Below are 25,452 nucleotides of genomic sequence, written 5' to 3' on the forward strand. Positions count from 1 at the left end.
TACAATATAAATTGCTGGATACCCACTAATGTGTTTGCATTGCAGTATTTTGGTATATAGCAAGCAAAAAACATTACCGTTCCTACTCCATGGAGAAAAGGTTACCATATATAGATTAAAAAAAGGCCTAGATGTGTTTATGCTGGGAAAAAAACAGACATTGACTTGCAGGATAGGGACATAATATCACCGCTTTATAAAACATAGCTGTGGCCTCCAGTTTTGGGCACCGGTTTATAAAAAGGACATCCTAAATCTGGAAAAGGTACAGAGGCTTGTAACTAAACCAATAAGGAGTGTGGATCATCTTAGTTATGAGGAAAGATTAAAAGAACTACATTTGTGTAGTCTTTAGAAGTGACTTTTAAGGGGGGACATGATCAACTTATTAAAGTAAATAAATGTACCATACACAATACAGCAATAGAACAAGCAGCCAGCTCTTACCCTCTATTGGGATCCAATCAGCCCAGAAGACCGGGGTACAGGCCAAATAATTCGACAACATGAAGATATTCCAGCAGCAAATGTTCCTGTAAAACTTATTGGCTCTGATTTACCATTGTAAACCTGACCTATTTTGTTGGGTTGTGCGCCAGAATTCTGTCTGTTCCAGAAATGAAAAAACAGAAAAAGAGGCGTGTTTGTCGGGAAAAGGGCGCATGGTCACGTAAAAGGAGAGTGTTCCCGACATTTTCACAAAGACTCAACATATTCACTAAGGTTTCCACAGAAAATGTGGTGGATTTCAGTAAAACCCGACAGAGCATGTGTAAAAAAAAAAGCAAGATGTAGGGGAACTATGGTGTATATGTATGGTAAATATGGTGGAAAAAAATTGTAGGGAATTAAAACGCACAAAGAAACCTACACTCCACTCTTAGTAAATCAGGGCCATTAGGTTAGTTCAAAAGCATGTTCACATCTACGGGACAAACAGTCTGCAAGTCAGCCTTAATAATAGTGTAAAAAAAAGGGGGGCATTCCCTCCGCCAGAGGTTGAGGGCCCCGAAACAGGCTACAAATTATTTTTAACCACACTAGGTAACTTGTTAAAGGGGTATTCATTCCAGGATCCTTTTTTATTTGACTGTACTACAGGGGCTGTAAAGTTAATGTAGTTCATAATATAGTGTCTGTACCTGTGTGTGATGTTGGTCTCACAATTCTTCTGTGATTATTTTTCCCAATATTTATTTTTAAGAGCATACACAATTACTCAGATCTCGGAATTTCCCAGGTTGCAGTGCGTCAAGATCTGACATCAAAGTCAGGTGATCAGAGGGAGTCTGTCCTGCTTCAATGGGTGTTCTTTTTTTCTTCAATGGGAGTTTATTATGTAATAGCAGTAGGCACCCTGATCAGGAAACACTAGTGTATTGCATTGAAGGGATCACAGGTGTGTCCAATGGGTGGGGTGGCTGATGTGTGGGAGGGAGGAAAGTGACCTCATACTTACAAGCATGGAACTATGGGATGTGTAGTTTAGAGAACAAAATTCAACAGGAAATACCCAGTTCTGGCAGGTAAGTACTTCTAAAAGCACCTTATGGTGGATAACCCATTTTAATCCCTTCCCAACCCGCGACATACATGCACGTCATGACTGGGAAGGTTTTCCTGGCCTATGACATACACTGCTCAAAAAAATAAAGGGAACACTTAAACAACACAATGTAACTCCAAGTCAATCACACTTCTGTGAAATCACACTGTCCACTCAGGAAGCAACACTGATTGACAATCAATTTTACATGCTGTTGTGCAAATGGAACAGACAACGGGTGGAAATTATACCCACAATAAAGGAGTGGTTCTGCAGGTGGTGAACAGACCACTTCTCAGTTCCTATGCTTCCTGGCTGATGTTTTGGTCACTTTTGAATGCTGGCGGTACTTTCACTCTAGTGGTAGCATGAGACGAAGTCTACAACCCACATAAGTGGCTAAGGTAATGCAGCTCATGCAGGATGGCACATCAATGCGAGCTGTGGCAAGAAGGTTTGCTGTGTCTGTCAGCGTAGTGTCCAGAGCATGGAGGCGCTACCAGGAGACAGGCCAATACATCAGGAGACGTGGAGGAGGCCGTAGGAGGGGAACAACCCAGCAGTTGGACTCCTACCTCCGCCTTTGTGCACGGAGGAGTAGGAGGAGCACTGCCAGAGCCCTGCAAAATGACCTCCAGTAGGCCACAAAATGTCTGTGTGTCCACTCAAATGGTCAGAAACAGACTCCATGAGAGTGATATGAAGGCTGACAGCCCAACACCATGAAGGACATTTGGCAATTTCCAGAGAACCCAAAGATTGGCAAATTCACCACTGGCGCCCTTCACAGATGAAAGCAGGTATACACCGAGCACATGTGACAGAGTCTGGAGATGCCATGGAGAATGTTCTGCTGCCTGCAACATCCTTCAGCATGGCCGGTGGGTCAGTAATGGTGTGGGGGGGCATTTCTTTGGGGGGGGGCCACACAGCCCTCCATGTGCTTGCCAGAGGTAGCCTGACTGCCATTAGTTACCAAAATGAGATCCTCTGACCACTTGTGAGACCATATGCTGGTGCGGTTTGCCCTGGGTTCCTCCTAATGCAAGACAATGCTAGACCTCATGTGGCTGGAGTGTGTCAGCAGTTCCTGCAAGAGGAAGGCATTGATGCTTTGGACTGGCCCGCCTGTTCCCCAGACCTGAATCCGATTAAGCACATCTGGTACATCATGTCTCGCTCCATCCACCAACGCCACATTTCACCACAGACTGTCCAGGAGTTGGCGGATGCTTTAGTCCAGGTCTGGGAGGACATCCCTCAGGAGACCATCTGCCACCTCATCAGGAGCATGCCCAGGCACTGTAGGGAGGTCATATGGGCACGTGCAGGCCACACACACACTACTGAGCCTCATTTTGACTTGTTTTAAGGACATCACATCAAAGTTGGATCAGCCTGTAGTGTGGTTTTCCATTTTGATTTTGAATGTGACTCCATCTCCATGGGTTGATAAATTTGATTTCGATTGAATAATTTTTGTGTGATTTTGTTGTCAGCACATTCAACTATGTAAAGACGAAAGTATTTCATACGGTTAGTTCATTCATTCAGATCTAGGATGTGTTTTTTTGAGCTGTGTACATTTACGTCATGTAGATACTGGCCGCTACTTGCGGCATCCTGCCGGGCCCTGTAAGATGGTGGCTAACACTAATAGCCAACCATCTTGCCTCGGGACCTAGGAAGGTTTCGTCCACCCCCCTCACCTTTACCGCTACTATCAGCTAGTCAAATCTGAATAGCCGATGGCAGTCTCTGCTAAAGGGGACAGGACATTGCTTTGCTAAGTGTTCCCAGTGTCCTGTCCCCCTTCCCTGACATCCTGTCCCTCTTTCCCGATGTTCCTTACCAGTCTCGAGCTCCTGCAGCTGTGCCCTCCTGCATGCTTCACTTCTGGGTGAAGCGAGTGCAGTAATTATTATTATTATTTTTTTTTTTGTAAATGAGCTGTTTAGTTGTACAGCAGCTCCAACTAGTGTCCTAAATCTGCTACTGCATCATGTGCTTGTCAGAGGGCAGACACTAGGGGGAGCTGTTGTAAATATACATATATATGTGTAAATATATCCTCTTAAGGACCCAGGGCGTACCTGTACGCCGCCCTGAGTCCACTCCCTTTCTATAACGCAGGGCCTGCGTCATAGCGGGTCAGGCCCGGCCTCTAACAATGGCCGGGGCCCTTGGCTAATAGAGCGCGGCACTGATCACAGTGCCGTGCGCTATTAACCCTTTAGACGCGGCGTTGAAAGTTGATCGCTGCGTCTAAAGTGAAGTTAAACTACCCCCCCGGCTAGCTCAGTGGGCCGTTTGGGACCACCTGGGTGAAATCGCGGCGCCCGAACAGCTGGAGGATACAAGGAGGGTCCCTACCTTCCTCCTGTGTGTCCGATCGCCGAATGACTGCTCCGTGCCTGAGATCCAGGCATGAGCAGTCAAGCGGCAGAATCATTGATCAATGTTATCCTATGGGATAACAATGATCAATGTAAAAGATCAGTGTGTGCAGTGTTATAGCCCCCTATGGGGGCTATAACATTGCAAAAAAAAGTGGAAACAAAAAAAAGTAATTTGAGATCATTAAACCTCTCCCCTAATAAAAGTTTGAATCACCCCCCTTTTCCCATTTAAAAAAAAACTTTCTTAAATTTTGTCGCACAATGCAGAAATTTAGGTGCACTACTGTGGTAGATGTATACAATGACATTGGCTAATCCCTCAACACTGATGTTAAAATTGAGACATTCGCCAGTGTATCATTATATTAAGGACACACCAGAGCCTGCACACCAACGCCAAGGTTTCTCAGATGGCACGGGACCTAACGCTAACCTACCTGTGCGTGAAAAGCAAAAACCAGGGGCCAGTGGGCAATTACAGCAGCACTAGGCTGACATGCAGCCTGCTCCCAGTTCCCTCCAGCGTGACTGAGCACACATACAATGGAAGGGGGGAGAGAGGCTACAAGCCCCACCCAAGTTGGCTGATATAGGTGCATGGCCTCACAGGCGCAACCCTAATGCTGCCTGGAATATGTTCAAGGCGCATTAACATATGGAGTTTACACACCTCCACGTATAACTTTTCAAACAACAACAAAAAATGTGGTCTCAAAAGGCTGGAGGTGCTCAACCCCAAATGCAGTTGTGCATTTATACTGGGGGAGCAGATCCTGCCCTTGTAGTCCGTTGCTAGGGGCGATCCCCAGCATAAAAATGCATACAATGGAGGGGATGCCTGCAGTGGACTACAAGTGCCACAATAGAATCCTACACCAGATAAACAATGTGGATGTGTAACAATTAGAATAATGCAATACAGAAATTTAGGTGCACTACTGTGGTAGATGTATACAATGACATTGGCTAATCCCTCAACACTGATGTTAAAATTGAGACATTCGCCAGTGTATCCTTATATTAAGGACACACCAGAGCCCGCACACCAACGCCAAGGTTTCTCAGATGGCATGGGACCTAACGCTAACCTACCTGTGTGTGATAAGCAAAAACCAGGGGCCAGTGGGCAATTACAGCAGCACTAGGCCGACATGCGGTCTGCTCCCAGTTGCCTCCAGTGTGACTGAGCAAACATACAATGGGAGGAGGGAGAGAGGCTACAAGCCCCACCCAAGTTGGCTGATATAGGTGCATGGCCTCACAGGTGCAACCTTAATGCTGCCTGGAAAATGTTCAAGACGCATTAACATATGGAGTTTACACCCCTCCAAGTATAAATTGTCAAACAACAACAAAAAACGTGGTCTCAATTGTGGTCTCAATCGTTGCTTCCATATTGGATGAATAAAGTTATTTTTGTACATTGGATTGCTGGAATCCCTATTTTTCTTGGAATCCTACTTGTTTGGGACATTTCGGTCAAGCCCATCATAGGACTGAGCACCTGCCTGGATCCAGGGTATTGAATCCCACACGGTGGCACTCATCACTTGGAATATTTATATATATATATATATATATATATATATATATATATATATATAGTTATGTGTGTGTATGTGTGTATATATATATATATATAACTATATATATATATATATATATATATATATATATATATATATAAAATCAGAATTGAAAATTTGATTTTGAACTTTTGAAGAAAAATAAAAAAAATGCTCATATTATTATAAGCCTTCTAATGTAAAAAAAAGTAAGAGAATGTTTAACAAATGATGCCAGCATAAAGTAGACATGTTGTGGATGTGAATTAATAACTACATTTATTTGGCATGACTATTTCTTTTACAAGAAGAGAGTTTCAAACATAGAGAAATGAAAATTTTTCAAATTTCACAAAAATCGCTGCATGTATCAACAAAAATTTACCACTAATATAAAGTACAATATGTCTTGAAAAAACTATCTTTGAATCACTTTGCCAGGTAAAAGCAGTTCAAAGTTATTACCACTGCTACTTTCACACTATAAAATTACTTCCGTTATGAACGCCCGTTATAAAAAGCCTGGAAATTGGCAGTTATTTTGTGACAGGCGATAGTAACAGGAGAATTAGTACATGCACTATATCTCCCGTTCATTCGCCCGTCACAAAATAACGTCCGTTATTAATAACGGGCGATAACGGGTTAAAACGGCTATTAGAAAAATCCCATAGACTATAATAGGATTTTCTAACGGCCGTTAGTGATTTTGTACCAGCCGTATAAGGCTGGGTTCACACTACGTTTTTGCCATACTGTTTTCAATCCGTTTTTCTAAAGAAAACTGTATGGCAAAAAAACGGATGGAACAGTATGGAAAAAAGTAAACCGTATGCGTTTTTAAACAGTATACTGTTTTTAAAAGTGCATACAGTTCTGTCAGTTTTTATTAAAAAAAAAACATACGTTTTTGAAATTTTTGTCCATTTTTAATGGGAGGGGTCTTGGGTGGGGACTTTAGGATTCAAATGCGCATGTGCAAAGTAAAAACGTATACGTTTTCCCGTATGGAACCGTATACATGTGCGTTTCCCATTGACGTCCATGTTAAAAAAAACGTATGTGGTTGCAGTCCGGGTTTTAAACCGGACTCAAAACCGTGGTTGACCACGGTTTTGAGTCCGGTTTAAAAACCGTACTGCAACCGCATACGTTTTTTGTTAACATGGACGTCAATGGGAAACGCACATGTATACGGTTCCATACAGGAAAAACATATACGTTTTACTTTGCACATGCGCATTTGAATCCTAAAGTCCTCACCCAAGACCCCTCCCATTAAAAATGGACAAAATTTTCAAAAACGGATGGGTTTTTTTTTCTATAAAAACTGACGGAACTGTATGCACTTTTAAAAACAGTATACTGTTTAAAAACGCATATGGTTTACTTTTTCCCATACTGTTCCATCCGTTTTTTTCCCCATACGTATGCGGGAACTGTAGTTGAAAAACGTAGTGTGAACCCAGCCTAACTGCGGATTTCCAGGCTTTTTATAACAGGCGTTCATAACAGAAGTATTTTGATAGTGTGAAAGCAGCCTTAAAGAGGTAGTCCGGCCCTGAGACATCTTATCCCCTATCCAAAGGATAGGGGATAAGATGTCTCACCGCGGAGGTCCCGCCGCTGGGGCCCCCCCGCAATCTTGTATTCGCCACCCACCTGTTTGAGCTGTACCCCACGGTGCCAGCTCACAAACAGCCGGGTGGCGACCTCACACGGTGAGGTGGCACCGCGGCGTGCAGCTCAAACAGGTGGGTGGCGAATACAAGATTGCAGGGGTTCCCAGTGGCGGGACCCCCATGGTGAGACATCTTATCCCCTATCCTTTGGATAGGGGATAAGATGTCTCTGGGCCAGAGTACCCCTTTAAAGAGACACATTTGAAAAAACGGACTGTGTCATAAAGGCCAAAACTAGCTGGGTCATGAAGGGGTTAAGTTTCTTTTGCTGTATTTGTGATACACACTAGTGTTTTATAGTTGCATCGCTCTGCCCACCGACATTTGATGAAATTCCTTACATTGTCATTTTTTTCTGCTTTTAGAAAACAATGCCTTAGTGTGTTTTTTTTTTTTTTTTTTCATATACTGATACTGTATTCTGGACACTTTGTATTCACATTTTGTATTATTTTACTGTGTGCGTTTATGCAGTTTTTTTACATAAATAATTAACAGTTTGTGTTCCATATAGATCTTTGTATTTGCAGACGTGTTTGTGGTCCTGAGTAGTTTGATATTGGTAGTTGTGTTTATTTGCGTGTTTCATTTGAAATAAAGAGGGGAAGGTATTATATTGTATTGCAACATTTGAACCATTGCTAGCCATTTGTCGTCTTGACATAAGGAGAAAAAGATAGTGTTCTTTTGCAGCTGGACCACAGGCATATTTTTGAAGGGCACACAAACAGGGGTTCTAATTGTTTTAAACTTTTTCGGATAACATATGAACCTATGGTGAGTGATGCCACTATATGACATCCATGTAAGGGATTTGTCACAATCTCTGTATGATATCACTATTAAACAGAGATCGTTATAGCCTATAGGTAAGGGATGCCTAAAACAGATGCCTTACCAATGGCATCTGTCAGCCATAGGTATAATTATATAGTTTTATATAATTGTATAATTATATAGTTTTCTAAACCTTTTCTTCACCTTTCATAAATATGCCTTGTGTAGCTAGAATTGATTTGTATGAAATACACACAGGAAGCCTTGCTACGCAGCGCCCTTAAATACGTATTATCAGGTAAACAAGTACAATTTGTTCCTTTAGTTGCCAAAAATAATCTTGGATAATAAATATTACAAATATCTCTAGTCACAGACACGTCAATTACACCTCTCTCTACCCTGGTAAAAAGCAGTATGTGTATTTTGTTATATAACAGTGATTGACTGTAAGGGCTTTGTTTTCAATGACCTGACAAGTGGACAAAAAACCAATATGTTCTTGCTCGGTTGCTCGGATAACACATTTGTAAAGGGCTGATTGGTTGTCGAGTTACTGTCTTGTATTTTATGCCTTCCCCAAAATTGTTTCATTTAGCTGACCATAGGGTTTAAAGTACATAATGAGAACATTTATTTAAATCGACTAAACTGAGTTGCGTGTTTGCTTATAAAAGGTACGATATCCTCAACTACAGACAGCAGTGAAGGGCTGCATCTGCTAAGCAGTTTTATATACAGCGGCCATCAATTTGTAACTCTAAACCATGCAATGCTACAGACAGCACTAGTAAATGGCACATTGAATATGACCATCCAAACATGCATTGCACTGTTAAAACCCCTATATTATGGAAGTGCCTGCTCTGATTGGCTGTCTAGTATTGTGTCTCTACAGTGCAGCTCTTTACCTGTGCCAGAATGAGCTGCTTCTTTGGACACTTGGTGAAGGATGGAGTTTTCATTTTGCTGTACAAAACCCCTGAAGAAGCACCATGTCCTCAACTTAGGTAGTGATTTACAATTTCCAGCAATCTTAACCTTTTATATGTAAGGTCTCTTTTTATCTGTATTTGTTTTCTGCTTATTTTTCTTAAATGGGAACTGTCACTTTAAAAAAAAAAAGCACTTTTCTCTCCACTTGTTATAACAATTGGTCAGTGTTTGAACACTCAGACCCTGACCAATCAAAACCTTTGACCTGTTTCTAGTACACTTTGAATTTTCATTTTTTTTTATTTTGAGATGGCATTTTTTGGGGCTTCAGAGCCACTTACTAGCTTCTCTTAGAGGTTTGGTCCCAAGATACAGTATATTCAATGTAACCAATAAATATAGTATCTTGTGGAAATGCTGGTATTTCATTTGGTTTATATATAGGCATCATTGAGGCTGTAGTTCTTCAGGCAAGAATACCGGAGTGATGTATCAAAACAGGTACAAGGGGAGTAATCTATAGCAACCAATTCAACTGTAAAGCTTCCTGTTGTAACACTGTAGAGCGACCAGACAGAAAAAACAATTGTTAAAAAATTATTAGAATGCGTCAGATGCTAAAACGGACAGTCCAAACAAAGCTAATTCGTATCCATTATTTGGAACGGTATGAAATCATCTGTAGCCCTTAGAACTTTTTGATAGCTCATCAAAATGGTACGGTAGGGTGGGTATAAACATTAGATAGCCAACAGACTCATTTGGCAAGCAACTCTTTGGAACCTTTCTACCTATACACACGGACAGCTCTGTGCTTATGTTCCTTGAGAACAAAATAACCAGACGTAGAAAGCCAACTGCCCAATCCTTCTCTACTTTGACATTGTCTATTTGGGGAGAGCCAGGAGGGGGTGTTCACTGACAATAAGAGAACTTTTGAAATGCCACACAGATTTTACTAAAGTATTCATTGGTTGGGGTCTCAGTGCTGAATACCACCTACCCCCCCACGATCGCTAGATAGAGCTGGAAAAAGTGTGCCGCTGTGTGCTTCACCCTTTATCTGACCACTTGATTTGATTTTTAATAGAGCCTGTCTCCTGAAATGAGTGGAATGGGATGACGAGCTGAGGAGTGAAGGTTATATCTAGATATTAGTGCAGTATTGTTATATCTAGTTTACGTTTCCTATCATAATCCCAACAGTGTCTGTAGCTAACATTAGTTGGTTGCATGATTTTGATCACTGAAAACCTGACCAAATGTGCATAAAAGCCTTTAGTGAATTATTATTTGTGACAGGCTTCTAGTGTGTTCACTCTTGATATCTTAAATGAGTCTGGATATCCCATACCATATATTTGGCCATCCTGTATGTGTTCTACTCCTCTTGGGGTAGTGTCAGAGCAGTGAATGCGTTAATTATCTGGGAATAATCATAACAATTAATTCTCATGTCATCCTGTCGATGATTAATTCTCTGGTGAGATATTTTTCTGGTCTAGAAGCACTGGCGAGACTGCAAATAGAATTCTCATTGCCGTGTTTATATTATTAGGTCAGGAGTAGTATTTATCATGTATTTCGACCATATTTTAGAGTTCAAAAGTTTGCCGGGTTTGAGCAGAAGCTAACCAATCTCCAGCAGTTTATGTTTAGAAGCGACACTGGGAAAATAATGAGAAGAATGTTCCTATGAAAAATGGCAATAAAGCAATGAAAAACGTTAATAAATCTCTCAGAAGCAATATTAGGGTCATTTATGACAGCTGCACGCTGAGCACATTGTACCTCGTCTTTTACTCTCTTGCTGCCATGATTTTAATGCATGTAGTCTCTATTAACGCCAGAAGTAATGTCCCCATGTCTCTATGCTCTTATCTTACCTGCATGTTTTATAAGAAATTATGTACTTCTTCATATGATTGGCTTTCTTTATATTATTTCATGTATAATACGACCTCAGATACATTTTTTTTATTTTTTATTTTATTTTTAAACACACATTGAAATAGGTTTTGTTCACAAATATGGCATATCCTGCACTTTGCAGATCAAGTTAATTTAGAATCTTAGTCATATTACCAGGTACGAAAATCTCTGACCAGTTGTAAATGTCCATCAAATATCAGAGAAGATAAGAGGCCACAGACTTCATCTTTGCTTATCATTTATATATATATTTTTTTAAATCATGACAAAGCCAATAAAAGAGTTCAAAAGGGGCCTGGATACATTCCTACAGTGAAGTAATATTTTATGCTATTGCTATCAGATTTTATAGAAGTGTCATTGATCCAGGGATTTATTCTGAATGCCAGGTTTGGGGTCAGAAAGGAATTTTTCTCTAAAGAATATTAAAATTGGCTTCTACCTCCTTGGGGATTTGCCTACCTCAGGATTATCACTGCTAGATAATAGGCTAAAATGGTTGGAGAGATGTTGTTTTTTAGTCTTACACCCTTTACTATTTTCTGATTGTAGATTTTTATCATTCTCTTTTATGAACATGGTGATGGGAGCAGCCACCTTGTTGCCTTCAATAACATATTTTACAGCTTACTCAATGAACCATGGGAACCTGCAGTTTGGAGATTTTCATTGACACTCAGAAAATGTTTTTTGGAATAAAAAAAATAAAAAAAAGGGCTTGTTGACACTGTGGACATTTAGCCGTCATATTACCGCCAAATGAATGTCCACTTGCAGCAAGCACCACCGTAATCATCGGCGGTAGGACTGTGCAGAAGTGTACTGTCTCGTAGACAGCAATGCAGTCTGGCAGAATTTGCCCCAAAGAATAAACATGTTAATTCTTTGGGTGCATGGAGCAGCAGAATCCCATTGAAAACTATGGGACTCTGCTGTAAGCGGAATTCTGCAGGCTGAATGTCAGCAGTGTGGACGAGCTCTTAGAGACTTTCTATAAATCTTTACACTGTTCACAACCTCGATCTTTGGAAATCTAAGCAGAAACATGCCTTTCGTTATGCCCGACGGACTCCAAGAGATGACCTACTCATCCCTCGCAGGAAAGATGATTCCAGGACCCCCAATGCGGGTTATATGGACTTTTGATCAAGCTTCAAGCCCTATTAGATCGATTCTTGAGAAGCACTGGGGATTTTTAAAATGGATCCTGATCTATCTGAAGTCATAAGTGAACAACCACAGATAATGTATAGGAGAGGGAGGAGTCTTGGGAACATTTTGACTCAGAGCCACTTGCTCCCAGATACACGCTCGAGGGATACCTGGTTAGGGAATTAGATTGAAGGGTTGCCGTAAATGTAGGACCTGTCCCTTTGTATCAAAAAAATAGATCCATAGGGACCTTCTGACGTGAGCTTTAAGATACGGGATTTTATGAACTGTGACTCATGTGGAGTCATTTATGTGGCCACCTGCTCGTGTCAGATGAGATATGTGGGAAAAACCACACGGGCCTTCAAAAGAAGAATACTCAAGCATTTCGGGGACATCAGAAATTAAAGAGAGACTTCCCTTGCTATTCACATCAATAATATGCATGTAGGCCGTACAGAGGGACTTAGCTTTACAGCGGTGGAACGTGTTAAAACTTCATCCCGGGACGGAGATATGGATCACATTTTATTACAGAAGGAATGTCGATGGATCCATCAACTTAACTCTACTGCCCCTATAGGCCTTAACGAACAGCAGAATTTTTTGTGTTTCCTTTAGACTTCACATATATGCAGGGCTCCTCCCACCTAGTAATGATGTGGTAGGTAGATAGTGGACCCTTAGTAGGTGTCCCGAGATAAGAGTCATTACATAGTCAGTGTATGCAATGGGGTAACAGGAGGTTCGAGAGGGGGACTGCCCCTTTTAGGGCGGCCACCCTGCCTAGGTACCAGGGGCATAACTAGGGCATACTAGGGATTAGTGCAGGCTCATTAGGTCCCCGTAATTCTTCCTTCCCCACCTCTGGCTATGTTTAGGGACTCTCCTATCGTTGGAGGAGCCATGGATGACTGTGCTGTCAATGCACTATGCAATATATGAATGGATGTATCATCCAGTACATAAGGGTGCATTGGTTGAAGCCTGCCATTTCTCAGTTCATATAAATTGTATTGAATCAGTAACTTAAAGCATAGATGTGCCCAATTTGATATACCACTCACACTCTATTTACCCACTGATCAAGTATTATATTTACCAGCCTAAATCACAAGTTTAATAATACATTTCATCTAATTCTGATTGCTTTGCGGGTTTATCGCATCTCGGGGGCCGGACTTGTTTCCTGATACATAATGACCGGTGGAGATTCCGCATAGCGGACGCAGCAGTATCACGTGATCGGTGAGATCACTTGCCTGCTTTCCCATCATGTGGGATCGCCACATCACGACCCACGTGACTGGGACCCATGTCATGTGATAGCAGCATTCCGGATATCAGACCACACCAAAAAGTCCCGGGCAGAGCGCCAGCAGACTGGCTCCCTACCACTGTAGGTAGTGCTCTGGCCTGTTCATGTCTATGACACAACATATATCTAAACGTGAGTAGCCAGGATCTGGCAGCAGTTTTTCTTTCTCTACAGGGACATTACCCCTAATGGGGGAATTCTTTCTTTAATTTTTTTAAGGCATCCTGAAGGGACTGGAGGTAGTGAAATCCCCTTTTACCAACATATTGCCTTAGTGACTATATGGTATCCTGATAGCATCTTGTTCTATTTTATTCTTCACAGGTTGCCTCCAGGAAACAAGCCTGTCCAGTATTTGTGCATACACATATCACGCCCCGCTCTTGACGTCACAACAATGCCCCCTCAATGCAAATCTATGGGATGGGGCGTATCTAAAATCTTTACCCTAATGTTTAAATTTTCATGAAATCATAAAACATTATTTACAGTTCGTTTTGCAACCTTTTAGTGAAGAAAATTATTTTCTTGCATCGTAATTGAAGGCAATTGGCGAAATATTGGAGATTCAGTATTACATGTGTATTCAATATTTCTTTGCTTTCTACAGTTTACAGTGAACGTCATCTCTGTCCCAGAGCTCTAATATTGTTTATGGTCTACAATGATTTACCATAGTATTTAGACCGTGTGAATATAACTTCTCCTGCATGGCTTATACAGACTTTGAGAAGTTTTTGCACATTTACTGACTTTCTACTATTCTAAAAAGGAAAGTAGAATGATTCTGTACGAAAAGGAAGTTGCCTAAATTGTCCAATTTTCTAACACATCAGTAAGTCCATTGACTGAGAGAAGATCACACTGTGCTATAGTGAAATGTTAGTGATGATGTTTTCTGAGTTGGTTACAAAGAGCTAAGAAAATGCCATAAAAAGGAATTAAAAGCTATAGCATGCTGTCTTTACTTATACTCTACTTTGTCCTCTTTTCTAGAATCCGAATTCAAGCAGTGAATGAAATTGGAGTTGGGCCGTTCAGTGAAACAATCCATGTAAAGACAAACCCTCTCCCTCCACTGCCTCCTCGGCTCGAGTGTGTGGCCGCCGGACCCCAGAGCCTGAAACTGAAGTGGGGAGAAAGTGGAACCAAGTTTCAAACACTGGATGATGTCATCTTCATCCTTCAAATAGAAGATAAAAATAAAAGGTACATTTCCAGCAAGTTCTCTACATGTTTGTTATTGTCATTATCACTTGGCACATTTTGTCCTTTTGGTTTATTATGGACATCATTAAATTTGATTACAGACACTGTTGTCCATATTATGGACACTTCATCATACTCAACATGATAGGATTTTCCACAACAACAAGGTTTGTCGATCCTGTTTTTTCAAAGACAATGGGGAAGATTTATCAAAACCTGTGCAGAGGAAATCTTGCCCAGTAGCCCATAGCAACCAATCAGGTCGCTTCTTTCATTTTTAGAAAGGTCTGTGAAAAAGGAAACAAGCAATCTGGTTGCTACAGGCAACTGGACAACTTCTCTTCTGCACAGGTTTTGATAAATCTCTCCCAATGAGTTGGTTCCTTTATGGTGTACCTTTTTTTTTTTTTTACAATTCCTAATTCAGCCAAGACCTTGTACAAAAAAGTTATAAGAGAGACCTATACATAGATGACTGTGCACTTCCCACAGGCTTTTATTCAGAAAGCACTGGACAATCCATAAAATAAGTGATCATAGGACTTAAAACCATCAGATTGTCCAATATATCACACCATGAGAACAGTCTTATTTGATGTTAGATGCAGTAGGAAGCTTTAAAGGGGTACTCTGCCCTTAGACATCTTATCCCCTATCCAAAGGATGGGGGATAAGATGTCTGATTGCAGGAGTCCTGCCGCTGGGGACCCCCACGATCACCTGGCCTTAGTTTACAGTATCGGGTGCAGCACCGGAGGCTCATAGTGTCACGGCGGCGCCCCGCTCGTGACGTCACGCCCATGCCCACTCAATGCAAGTCTATAGGAGGGGGCGTGATGCCCATCACGCCCCCTCCCATAGACTTGCATTGAGGGGGCATTGTCATGAGCGGGGCGTGACTGTGACATCACAAGCCTCTGCCCTGCATCGCCAGTCAACAGGCATGGAGCAAAGTTTGCTCCGTGCATCGGATGTCTGGGGTGTCACAGCCGAGATCGGGGATAAGATAGCGGATAAGATGTCTAGGGGCGAAGTACCCCTTTTAATGTTTTCTTCCAATGGATAAATGTCTGTCCTAACCATGTAATGGACAAACATGTGCTTGACTCATCAGTTTCAGTGTGTCCATCACATGACCAAGACAGCTTTTCATTTTCTAAAAGATAAAAAAAAGTATGTATCAATAATATAACATGCCTATAAGGCCGCTCTGCACAGAAGACACTGATCCACAACTGTCATGAAAAGCCTGGTTATAGTTTGCAACTAAAAATGGGGACAAAGGTTATCATTTTTAGGGAAATGTCCTCTGGTCTGATAAAGAAAAAGTGGAACTGTTCTGCCATAATGACAATAGCCATGTATGGAGAAAAAAGGGGTTGGGGAGGGCTGGCAAACCAAAGAATACCATCTTAACTGTGAAGCAACCAGTGGATGTTAGCATCATGTTGTGAAGATGCTTTGCCGCAGGAAGGACTGGTATAGGTCACAAATTAGATGTATGGGGAAGGACAACTATGTGTAGGCATTGACATCTCAAGACATCAGATAGGAAGTTAAAGCTTGGGTGCAATTGGATCTTTTTCGGAAAGTCCAAATTTGTGCAAAATGGCTTAAGGACAACAAAGTAAATATAATGGTGTGGCCCTGACCTCTATTTCATAGAAAACTTTGTGTGAGCAATAGACCTACACACCTTGCTCGGTTACACCAGTTCTGTCAGAAGAATCGGGCCAAAATTTTAGCAACTTAGGCTTCTTTCGCACTACCGTTTTCACCCAGCAAGTGACGTCCGTTAGGAAGATAGCGGGAGAAAAATGTGTGTCTTTTTCTCCCGCTATCTTCGGCCGCAATAACAGGAGTTATAACTGGGAAGTGAATGGGATCCTCTTTACCCATTATGAATGGATCCTCTTTGCCCGTGTGAAAGAAGGAAAAAATGGGGGGAGTGTGCATAAAATATAACTTTTAATAACCACCTCTAAAATATTATATTAATAGTGATGAATAATAATCAGCCATTTGACCCGGATAAGGGCTTCTTAGCAATAGTACGCCAAAGCTATGCTGCTAAAATATAGACCAGGGGACAAAATCCCAAGTATATATAACAAGATATCACATCCAGGATACAATCTGCCCAGAGGGACTAGATGTATCCCATGACACAACGGCCCTATGCGTTTCGGCACAAAGTAGCATGTGTCCTCCTCAGGGGCTCAACAAATGGATGCCATAAAACAATAAATTTATCCACAGTGATTTATTGGATAATGGTCTATAGCCAGGATGTGGCTCGAAGTATCGGAAACGCTTCCTTCACCCTTCCCAGATTCAACCTGTAAGAAAGATGCAGACAACAGGAAACCATATTCAGTACACCATGTCGTAGCTGGGAAGGGGAGATGCTAGCCACAGTACAAAAACAATACACTCACGGTCCTGTCGGGACTCGACGTGAAACCTGTAATAAAGCATAGAGGAATATATTGTTCTCCACCTATCCCTTATGGTAGTTATGATCAAATACCTGCAAGGGAAGAATTTTACTCACGGTTCTGGCGCAAGAGGTAAGTGTGAAGCGCTCCGGACAATGTGTGTAACCCGCAGTGGCGGGGAGCCGAGCTGTATGCCGGCTTCTCACACACATGTCCGGAGCTAACGGCGTCTGACGTCTTATCCACTTCCGGAGCCATGGGAGGAGTCTCCGTCCGTCTGCCGTCTCCATGCGAACGCCTGACGCTGGAGGGCGTAACCTACACACCGCTCGTATCGCGGGGTAGCGGGCAAAGAACAGTTAACCCTTTGAGCTCCGTGGGATAAGTACGGTTCATGGGTCAGAGGTAAGCTGGCCCATGAACTAAAAGGGCTTTATTTGGATAAGTCCAGATTACACCAAAGAGAAAACCCGGATTAGTAATGATGAGGAAAGTGTTACCAAGTGATGTAACTGATACTGAACAAACATATCCAATCAGATTAAAGTAGTGGACCTCCTACTAATCAAAGAATCTATGTAAGGAGGAACACAAAATCACACACTTGTAGAGTCATAGGTACCTTTGATAATAAATCTACACAAGTCCGAGAAATTTTACAAAGGCATTGGAGTATCTTAATGATGGACAAAGATATAGCACCTTTAGTGGGCAATTACCCACTAATTACGTACAGAAAAGGGAGAAGTGTAGGGGATAACATCACTCAAAGTCATCTAGCACCCCCCTCACCCTCTAAGACATGGCTGGGCAGTGGTACGACGAATGGATCTTACAAATGCGGCCACTGTAAGGCCTGCCCCTTTATGAGGAAAACGGAAAGTATCACTGTGCGATCACTTGATAAAATGTTTAAAATCAAAGGTATGATTAACTGTAGTACAAAAGCAGTTATCTATGTCGCCATATGCTCCTGCAACCTACTATATGTAGGCAAAACTATTAGAGAACTGCGCCGTAGAGTGCTTGAGCATATAGGTGACATCCGCAATAAAAGGGACACAGCAGTGGCGAGGCATATTAATGAATCTCATGGGGGTGATCCTCAACATCTAGAATTTTTTGGCATAGAAAAGATGCGACCCTCACCGAGAGGAGGTAATCTGGACCAGATGCTTCTTCAACATGAGACACGTTGGATTTATACTTTAGATTCAGTTACCCCCAAGGGACTTAATGAGCAATTGTGCTATACTAGTTTCCTTTAGTTGTGGCTTTGACCGCTGGGAAGATTTCTAGGGGTGACTATAGGTAGTTAGTGGGGGCTGTAGTCAACCTTTGAGCTAGGACACACCCCTTAACTAGGGATGTGTAGGGTATCCTAGACTAGGTTCCTGTGCGGGACCGCCCTTTTTAGGGCGGCCACCCCGCCTAGGTTTAGGGACTAGTTTTAGGGTCTAATAGCGTGTATCTAGGTCCACTAGGCCCCCGCATATTCTCCCTCCCCCCCCCCCCTTTCAAGCTAGGGGTTCCCCTCTCCCCAGCGGCCATTCGCGCCTCAACTACAGTTGTTTTTATCTTACTTATTTGTTTAATCTATGCGCATTTTCTCATTAAGATATGGGCTTCCCTGTGCCTCTCCCCTGGGGTCCCTCTGCCTGCATCGTTCCTCCTTACATAGATTCTTTGATTAGTAGGAGGTCCACTACTTTAATCTGATTGGATATGTTTGTTCAGTATCAGTTACATCACTTGGTAACACTTTCCTCATCATTGCTAATCCGGGTTTTCTCTTTGGTGTAATCTGGACTTATCCAAATAAAGCCCTTTTAGTTCATGGGCCAGCTTACCTCTGACCCATGAACCGTACTTATCCCACGGAGCTCAAAGGGTTAACTGTTCTTTGCCCGCTACCCCGCGATACGAGCGGTGTGTAGGTTACGCCCTCCAGCGTCAGGCGTTCGCATGGAGACGGCAGACGGGCGGAGACTCCTCCCATGGCTCCGGAAGCGGATAAGACGTCAGACGCCGTTAGCTCCGGACATGTGTGTGAGAAGCCGGCATACAGCTCGGCTCCCCGCCACTGCGGGTTACACACATTGTCCGGAGCGCTTCACACTTACCTCTTGCGCCAGAACCGTGAGTAAAATTCTTCCCTTGCAGGTATTTGATCATAACTACCATAAGGAATAGGTGGAGAACAATATATTCCTCTATGCTTTATTACAGGTTTCACGTCGAGTCCCGACAGGACCGTGAGTGTATTGTTTTTGTACTGTGGCTAGCATCTCCCCTTCCCAGCTACGACATGGTGTACTGAATATGGTTTCCTGTTGTCTGCATCTTTCTTACAGGTTGAATCTGGGAAGGGTGAAGGAAGCGTTTCCGATACTTCGAGCCACATCCTGGCTATAGACCATTATCCAATAAATCACTGTGGATAAATTTATTGTTTTATGGCATCCATTTGTTGAGCCCCTGAGGAGGACACATGCTACTTTGTGCCGAAACGCATAGGGCCGTTGTGTCATGGGAGACATCTAGTCCCTCTGGGCAGATTGTATCCTGGATGTGATATCTTGTTATATATACTTGGGATTTTGTCGGGCCGTTGTGTCATGGGATACATCTAGTCCCTCTGGGCAGATTGTATCCTGGATGTGATATCTTGTCATATATACTTGGGATTTTGTCCCCTGGTCTATATTTTAGCAGCATAGCTTTGGCGTACTATTGCTAAGAAGCCCTTATCCGGGTCAAATGGCTGATTATTATTCATCACTATTAATATAATATTTTAGAGGTGGTTATTAAAAGTTATATTTTATGCACACTCCCCCCATTTTTTCCTATTTAATTTTTGGGAGCTGTTTAATTACACTGGTCCGTAGATACCACATTATCTACCTGTATATCATCCCGTGTGAAAGAAGCCTTATTGTGGGAAGCTTGCCAAAGGCTGTCTGGGCATGCTAGGAGTTGTAGTTTTGCAACAACTGGAGGCACCCTGGCTGGGAAACACTGGGCTAGACGATTTAAAGGTAATGCTACCAGATAGCAACCACATGTATGTAACCTTCTGATCCAATGGGAATGGGATAAAAGAAATTAAAGCTGAAATAAATCATTTGATTTTGAATACCGTAAATACTATTATAAATAATAAAGACAGTTTGGCATTCTAGAAATATAGTAGTGATTCTAAGAGAATGGGATTTGCTCTAGGATTAAATGTCAGAATTGGGGGGAAAAAGTAAGTTTTAATGAATGCGAAAGTGTAAAATTATGACTTTAATATTGGACATTTCTAAAATTCTAAAACTTTTCCCTATGCAGTGAATAATCTCTATAACCTAGAGATATAATCCCTGTAAATTATTACTACCAGCTTTATAAACAGAGGTATATAGAGGTTTTTTTTGTTACATTTCTGGCTGGACTGTGAGCAGATGATTTGAGGGTTATCTTTGACACCTTATAGATGAAATGGTTCACACTTGGAAAGGGCTTTAAAGACTTTGTCCACCAACACACATCGGCCTATAAATGTTTCTATCTGTTATCAATAAGGGATGCATTACCTAACAAGACACAAGCACCTAAGACCCTCTTAGTCATAATAGCTTTTCAACACAAATTGAAATACCATTGACTTAATTGTCTAGGTTAGTTTATTGATAGACAAATACTAAAATTTCAGATAGTCCCTGGCAGGATTGATACTCTTGCATTAAGGAAACTAAAGGGAAATGTCTTTTAATGACAGTTTAGTGGCCTTTGTCATGAGCGTGTCATTAGCACCTACAGCAGAGCCCAGGTGACCTGGTAAAGGACCGGATAAGATACTGATGGTTACTTGCCCTAAAAGTGATAAAAAACATTTGAAATGTACAGCAAAGAGCTCTCCTATTATAATATAGGGGAAAAAAATTATATATATACATTTTAAAATCTACATTAATTCATGCATACTGCAGCGTATACATTATATTGTATTGTATAGCAATTTAAGAGGACAGGGCAGCTAGTGTTATTATAAATCAGTGTTAACAGATTAATTTAATATGTATATGACGAATAGAAAACTGTTCTATATGTCACAGTTCAAATTTAGCTTTCCATAATTTCCTTGCATTGATTTTGTTCTTTAGTAAGGCATGTGGATCAGTTGCATCTAGGCCCATATAGGACAATGGTTTCCAAACAATGTGTCTCCAGCTGTTGTGAAACTACAACTCCCAGATGTCTGTTTGAATAACACCGATATACGACTATCTAGCTTTCATAGTTTCGACACAGAGCCCTGCTTGTCCTCATAATACAGAGCCCTGCTTATTCTCATTGTACAGAGCCCTGCTTGTCCTCATTGTACAGAGTCTTGGTTGTCCTTAATTCACAGAGCCCTGCTTGTCCTCAGTTCACAGAGCCCTGCTTGTCCTCAGTTCACAGAGCCCTGCTTGTGCTCAGTTCACAGAACCCTGCTTTTCCTCAGTGTATAGAACCCTGCTTGTCCTCAGTGCACAGAGCCCTACTTGTCCTCTGTGTACAGAGCCCTGCTTGTCCTGAGTGCACAGAGCCCCGCTTGTCCTCAGTGCACAGAGCCCTGCTTGTCCTCAGTGCACAGAGGCCTGCTTGTCCTCAGTGTACAGAGCCCTGCTTGTCCTCAGTCTACAGAGCCCTGCTTGTCCTCATAATACAGAGTCCTGCTTGTCCTCATTGTACAGAGTCTTGCTTATCTTCATTGTACAGAGCCCTGCTTGTCCTTAATTCAAAGAACCCTGCTTGTCCTCACTGCACAGATTCCTGCTTGTCCTCACTGCACAGATTCCTGCTTGTCCTCACTGCACAGATCCCTGCTTGTCCTCAGTCTACAGGGACCTGCTTGTCCTCAGTCTACAGGGACCTGCTTGTCCTCAGTCTACAGGGCGCTGCTTGTCCTCAGTCTACAGGGCCCTGCTTGTCCTCAGTGCACAGAGTCCTGCTTGTCCTCAGTGCACAGAGGCCTGCTTGTCCTCACTGTACAGATCCCTGCTTGTCCTCAGTGTACAGAGCCCTGCTTTTCCTCAGTCTACAGAGTCCTGCTTGTCCTCATTGTACAGAGTCTTGCTTATCTTCATTGTACAGAGCCCTGCTTGTCCTTAATTCCAAGAACCCTGCTTGTCCTCACTGCACAGATCCCTGCTTGTCCTCACTGCACAGATCCCTGCTTGTCCTCACTGCACAGATCCCTGCTTGTCCTCAGTCTACAGGGACCTGCTTGTCCTCAGTCTACAGGGCCCTGTTTGTCCTCAGTCTACAGGGCCCTGCTTGTCCTCAGTGTACAGAGCCCTGCTTGTCCTTAGTGTACAGAGCCCTGCTTGTCCTCAGTGCACAGATCCCTGCTTGTCCTCACTGCACAGATCCCTGCTTGTCCTCAGTCTACAGGGCCCTGCTTGTCCTCAGTCTACAGGGCCCTGCTTGTCCTCAGTGTACAGAGCCCTGCCGACATCAGTGTACAGAGCCCTACTTGTCCTCAGTTCACAGAGCCCTGCTTGTCCTCAGTGTACAGAGCCCTTCTTGTCCTCAGTGTACAGAGCCCTGCTTGTCCTCAGTGTACAGAGCCCTGCATGTCCTCAGTGCACAGAGCGCTGCTTGTCCTCAGTGTACAGAGCCCTGCATGTCCTCAGTGTACAGAGCCCTGCTTGTCCTCAATGCACAGATCCCTGCTTGTCCTCACTGCACAAAGCCCCGCTTGTCCTCAGTTCACAGAGCCCTGCTTGTCCTCAGTGTACAGAGCCCTGCTTGTCCTCAGTGTACAGAGCCCTGCTTGTCCTCAGTGTACAGAGCCCTGCTTGTCCTCAGTGTACAGAGCCCTGCTTGTCCTCAGTGTAAAGAGCCCTGCTTGTCCTCAGTGTACAGAGCCCTGCCGGCATCAGTGTACAGAGCCCTACTTGTCCTCAGTTCACAGAGCCCTGCTTGTCCTCAGTGTACAGAGCCCTTCTTATCCTCAGTGTACACACCCATGCTTGTCCTCAGTGTACACATCCATGCTTGTCCTCAGTGCACAGATCCCTGCTTGTCCTCACTGCACAGAGCCCTGCTTGTCCTCAGTGTACAGAGCCCTGCTTGTCCTCAGTGCACAGAACCCTGCTTGTCCGACCACGCTTCCTGTATTTTGTTTCCACAGAGACAGACAGGCAATAGCTGCAGAGACCAGCCAGAATTTTTTCACCAAAAATATGCACATTTTGTAAACAATGTATATTACAAATTTACATATAATATTATCTACATTATATAAAAATGTTTTGCAAATGACCAGTACACTCTAAAAAGGCTTAAGTTGTAGTGCAGATAGCATTTTGTGTTTTGTACATGCACAGATTTTTTTTTTGGTTTCTTGACCTTTCTATAAAATATGGTTATGTAAATTACATTTGATGTAAGCGGCTCCAATTTTGCCTCACTAATTGATGTAATTGTTGGTACTAATGCCTAGAACCAGATCTGTTTCCATTCCATAATGAACTGACAATTAATTTATGATAGCTCATGTTGAGTTCCCTAGAATGACTCTAGTGTGCACGAATGGTGGTGAATACTGAAGATGTTGACAGTGTGTGCCTAAAATCGTATGCCATGTGTCTTTGGGTGACAGCACAATGATTTATAATCTTACTCAGAATGGTAATATATTTTCATCTAGTTTTATTCAGAATAATCGTTGTAGAAATTGATGATATAAGGTTAGCATGTGAAAGGTGAGCAGATAACTACATGTACAAAATTGCTTATTATAGCACTGCGGAGTTTGCTGTTGGAAATCACATTATTGCTTAGATTTCCAAGACTCCAGATGGCATCTATTAAAAAATTTGAGATATGCCACATCACCATTAAAATAAGTACCAGTAAAGCTAGACTTATATCACCTTTTTGTCCTAAATCAAACATATATTTTATCCTTGACTACTGCCCTACAGTTAAATGTTAAGACCAACAGCAGTAGGTAACATGCATACTCCAGGAATTTTGGTACATGCTGGAGCCTAGTACTTGTACTGGAATTGACAAGCCCTTATGATTGCTCCAGTCTGATTTTACAGCATTCTAGAAAACTTCATATATTAAGAAGTCCAAGTCCCATAAATTATAAGTTTTTTACTTTGTATTTTTGTGCCTAATCAAGTCCTTCACTATCCCGACTTGCTTCAGCTTCATTGCTTTCATTGATTTTTAATATTTACCACCAAGCATCCTATGCTAGGTTCACATTAGCATTCAGAGATCCATTATGGGGCTCCGTTTTCTGATTCCAGGGCTTTAGCAAAGAAAAATAAACCTGCATGTCAGTTTTTTTCCCCATTAAAATCATGTAAAATAACAGGCATCTAACGGAACCCCGACAGACCCATTCAATGTGAATAAGACCAGTCGGGTTCTGTCACAACTTAAGTCCCAGCCCCATTATCAGCTGTTGTAACAGAGCTCCACAATGCTGATGTGAACATAGCCTAAATACAGTGCAGAAGTATGTGTTTTATAGGTTTAACCAAGAAGTGGGGAGAAGATCTGGATAAAGAGAATAGGTACTTTGGAACTTTGTTTTCCCTTTTTGATCTAAGAAAAGATAATAAAAGTATAAAACATGAACCAGAATGCCCTAAAAAGTAAGTGTGGTGATGATCAGACTGGATCAACATTTAAAACAAGAATGTTATACTTTATTCATAAGCACTGGGTACCTATGATGTTTGATATGTCATAGTGACATGTCAGAAGATTTCAGAAGTGAGAATTCGGGTGCTGAGACCCCCAAAGGAGCAGAAGAACTCATCTGAGCCACTGTGCCCCCTGCTCCTCTGAAGATAGAACCTTTAGTTTTTTTTTTTCATAAAATGGAGAAAGGATGGAAATATCGCTCCATTGTTTTTTGAGGGGGGTTTTATATGAAACACCCTTCAAACATACTGTATTTGTTGAAAAGGTGTTAAAAAAAAGATGTTTAGTAATGTGTACAGAAAGATGTTACTAAATGGATAGGTAATTTCAAATAAAGTATTTATAGGGTGTTTCAGAGGTGTCCTTCAGTAAGTTTGGTGCTTCTCTGAGAACGTTTGTGCCACAAGGGGGATTACTGAGAAGGCAGTCACCAGTAGGCTCACACTTTTTCACTGCTTTTTAAGGGGTACTCTGCCCCTAGACATCTTATCCCAGGGTTCCTGCCGCTGGGGGATCTCCATGCTGCACCTGGCATTTGTTTAGAGCGTCGGATGCAGCGCTGGAGGCTCGTGACGTCACGGTCTCACCCCGCTCATGAAGTCATGGCCACGCCCCCTCAATTGCATTGAGGGGGCATGGCAGTGATATCACGAGCGGGGTGTGACCGTGACGTCACGAGCCTCCTTTCTGCATCGTCAGTCATCCGACACAGAGCGAAGTTCGCTCCGTGCATCGGATGTCTGGAGTGCCGCATTCGAGATCTCAAGGGGTCTACAGCGGCGGGACCCCCGCGATCA

At 42.4% G+C, this 25,452-nt stretch overlaps 1 protein-coding gene across 4 annotated transcripts in view; it reads left to right on the top strand.

The window, feature by feature from the left end:
• The window catches only part of FNDC3B (fibronectin type III domain containing 3B), a 350,539-nt gene that overhangs the window by 301,157 nt on the left and 23,930 nt on the right, over nt 1–25,452 (top strand). For all 4 annotated transcript variants that reach the window (XM_056565195.1, XM_056565194.1, XM_056565197.1 and 1 more), the window contains one exon: nt 14,304–14,516. In XM_056565195.1, coding sequence (XP_056421170.1) covers nt 14,304–14,516 — 213 coding nt within the window. The remainder of the gene's footprint in view (nt 1–14,303; nt 14,517–25,452) is intronic.

The sequence above is a fragment of the Hyla sarda genome, chromosome 3 (genome assembly GCF_029499605.1).
Source record: "Hyla sarda isolate aHylSar1 chromosome 3, aHylSar1.hap1, whole genome shotgun sequence".
NCBI lineage: Eukaryota > Metazoa > Chordata > Amphibia > Anura > Hylidae > Hyla > Hyla sarda.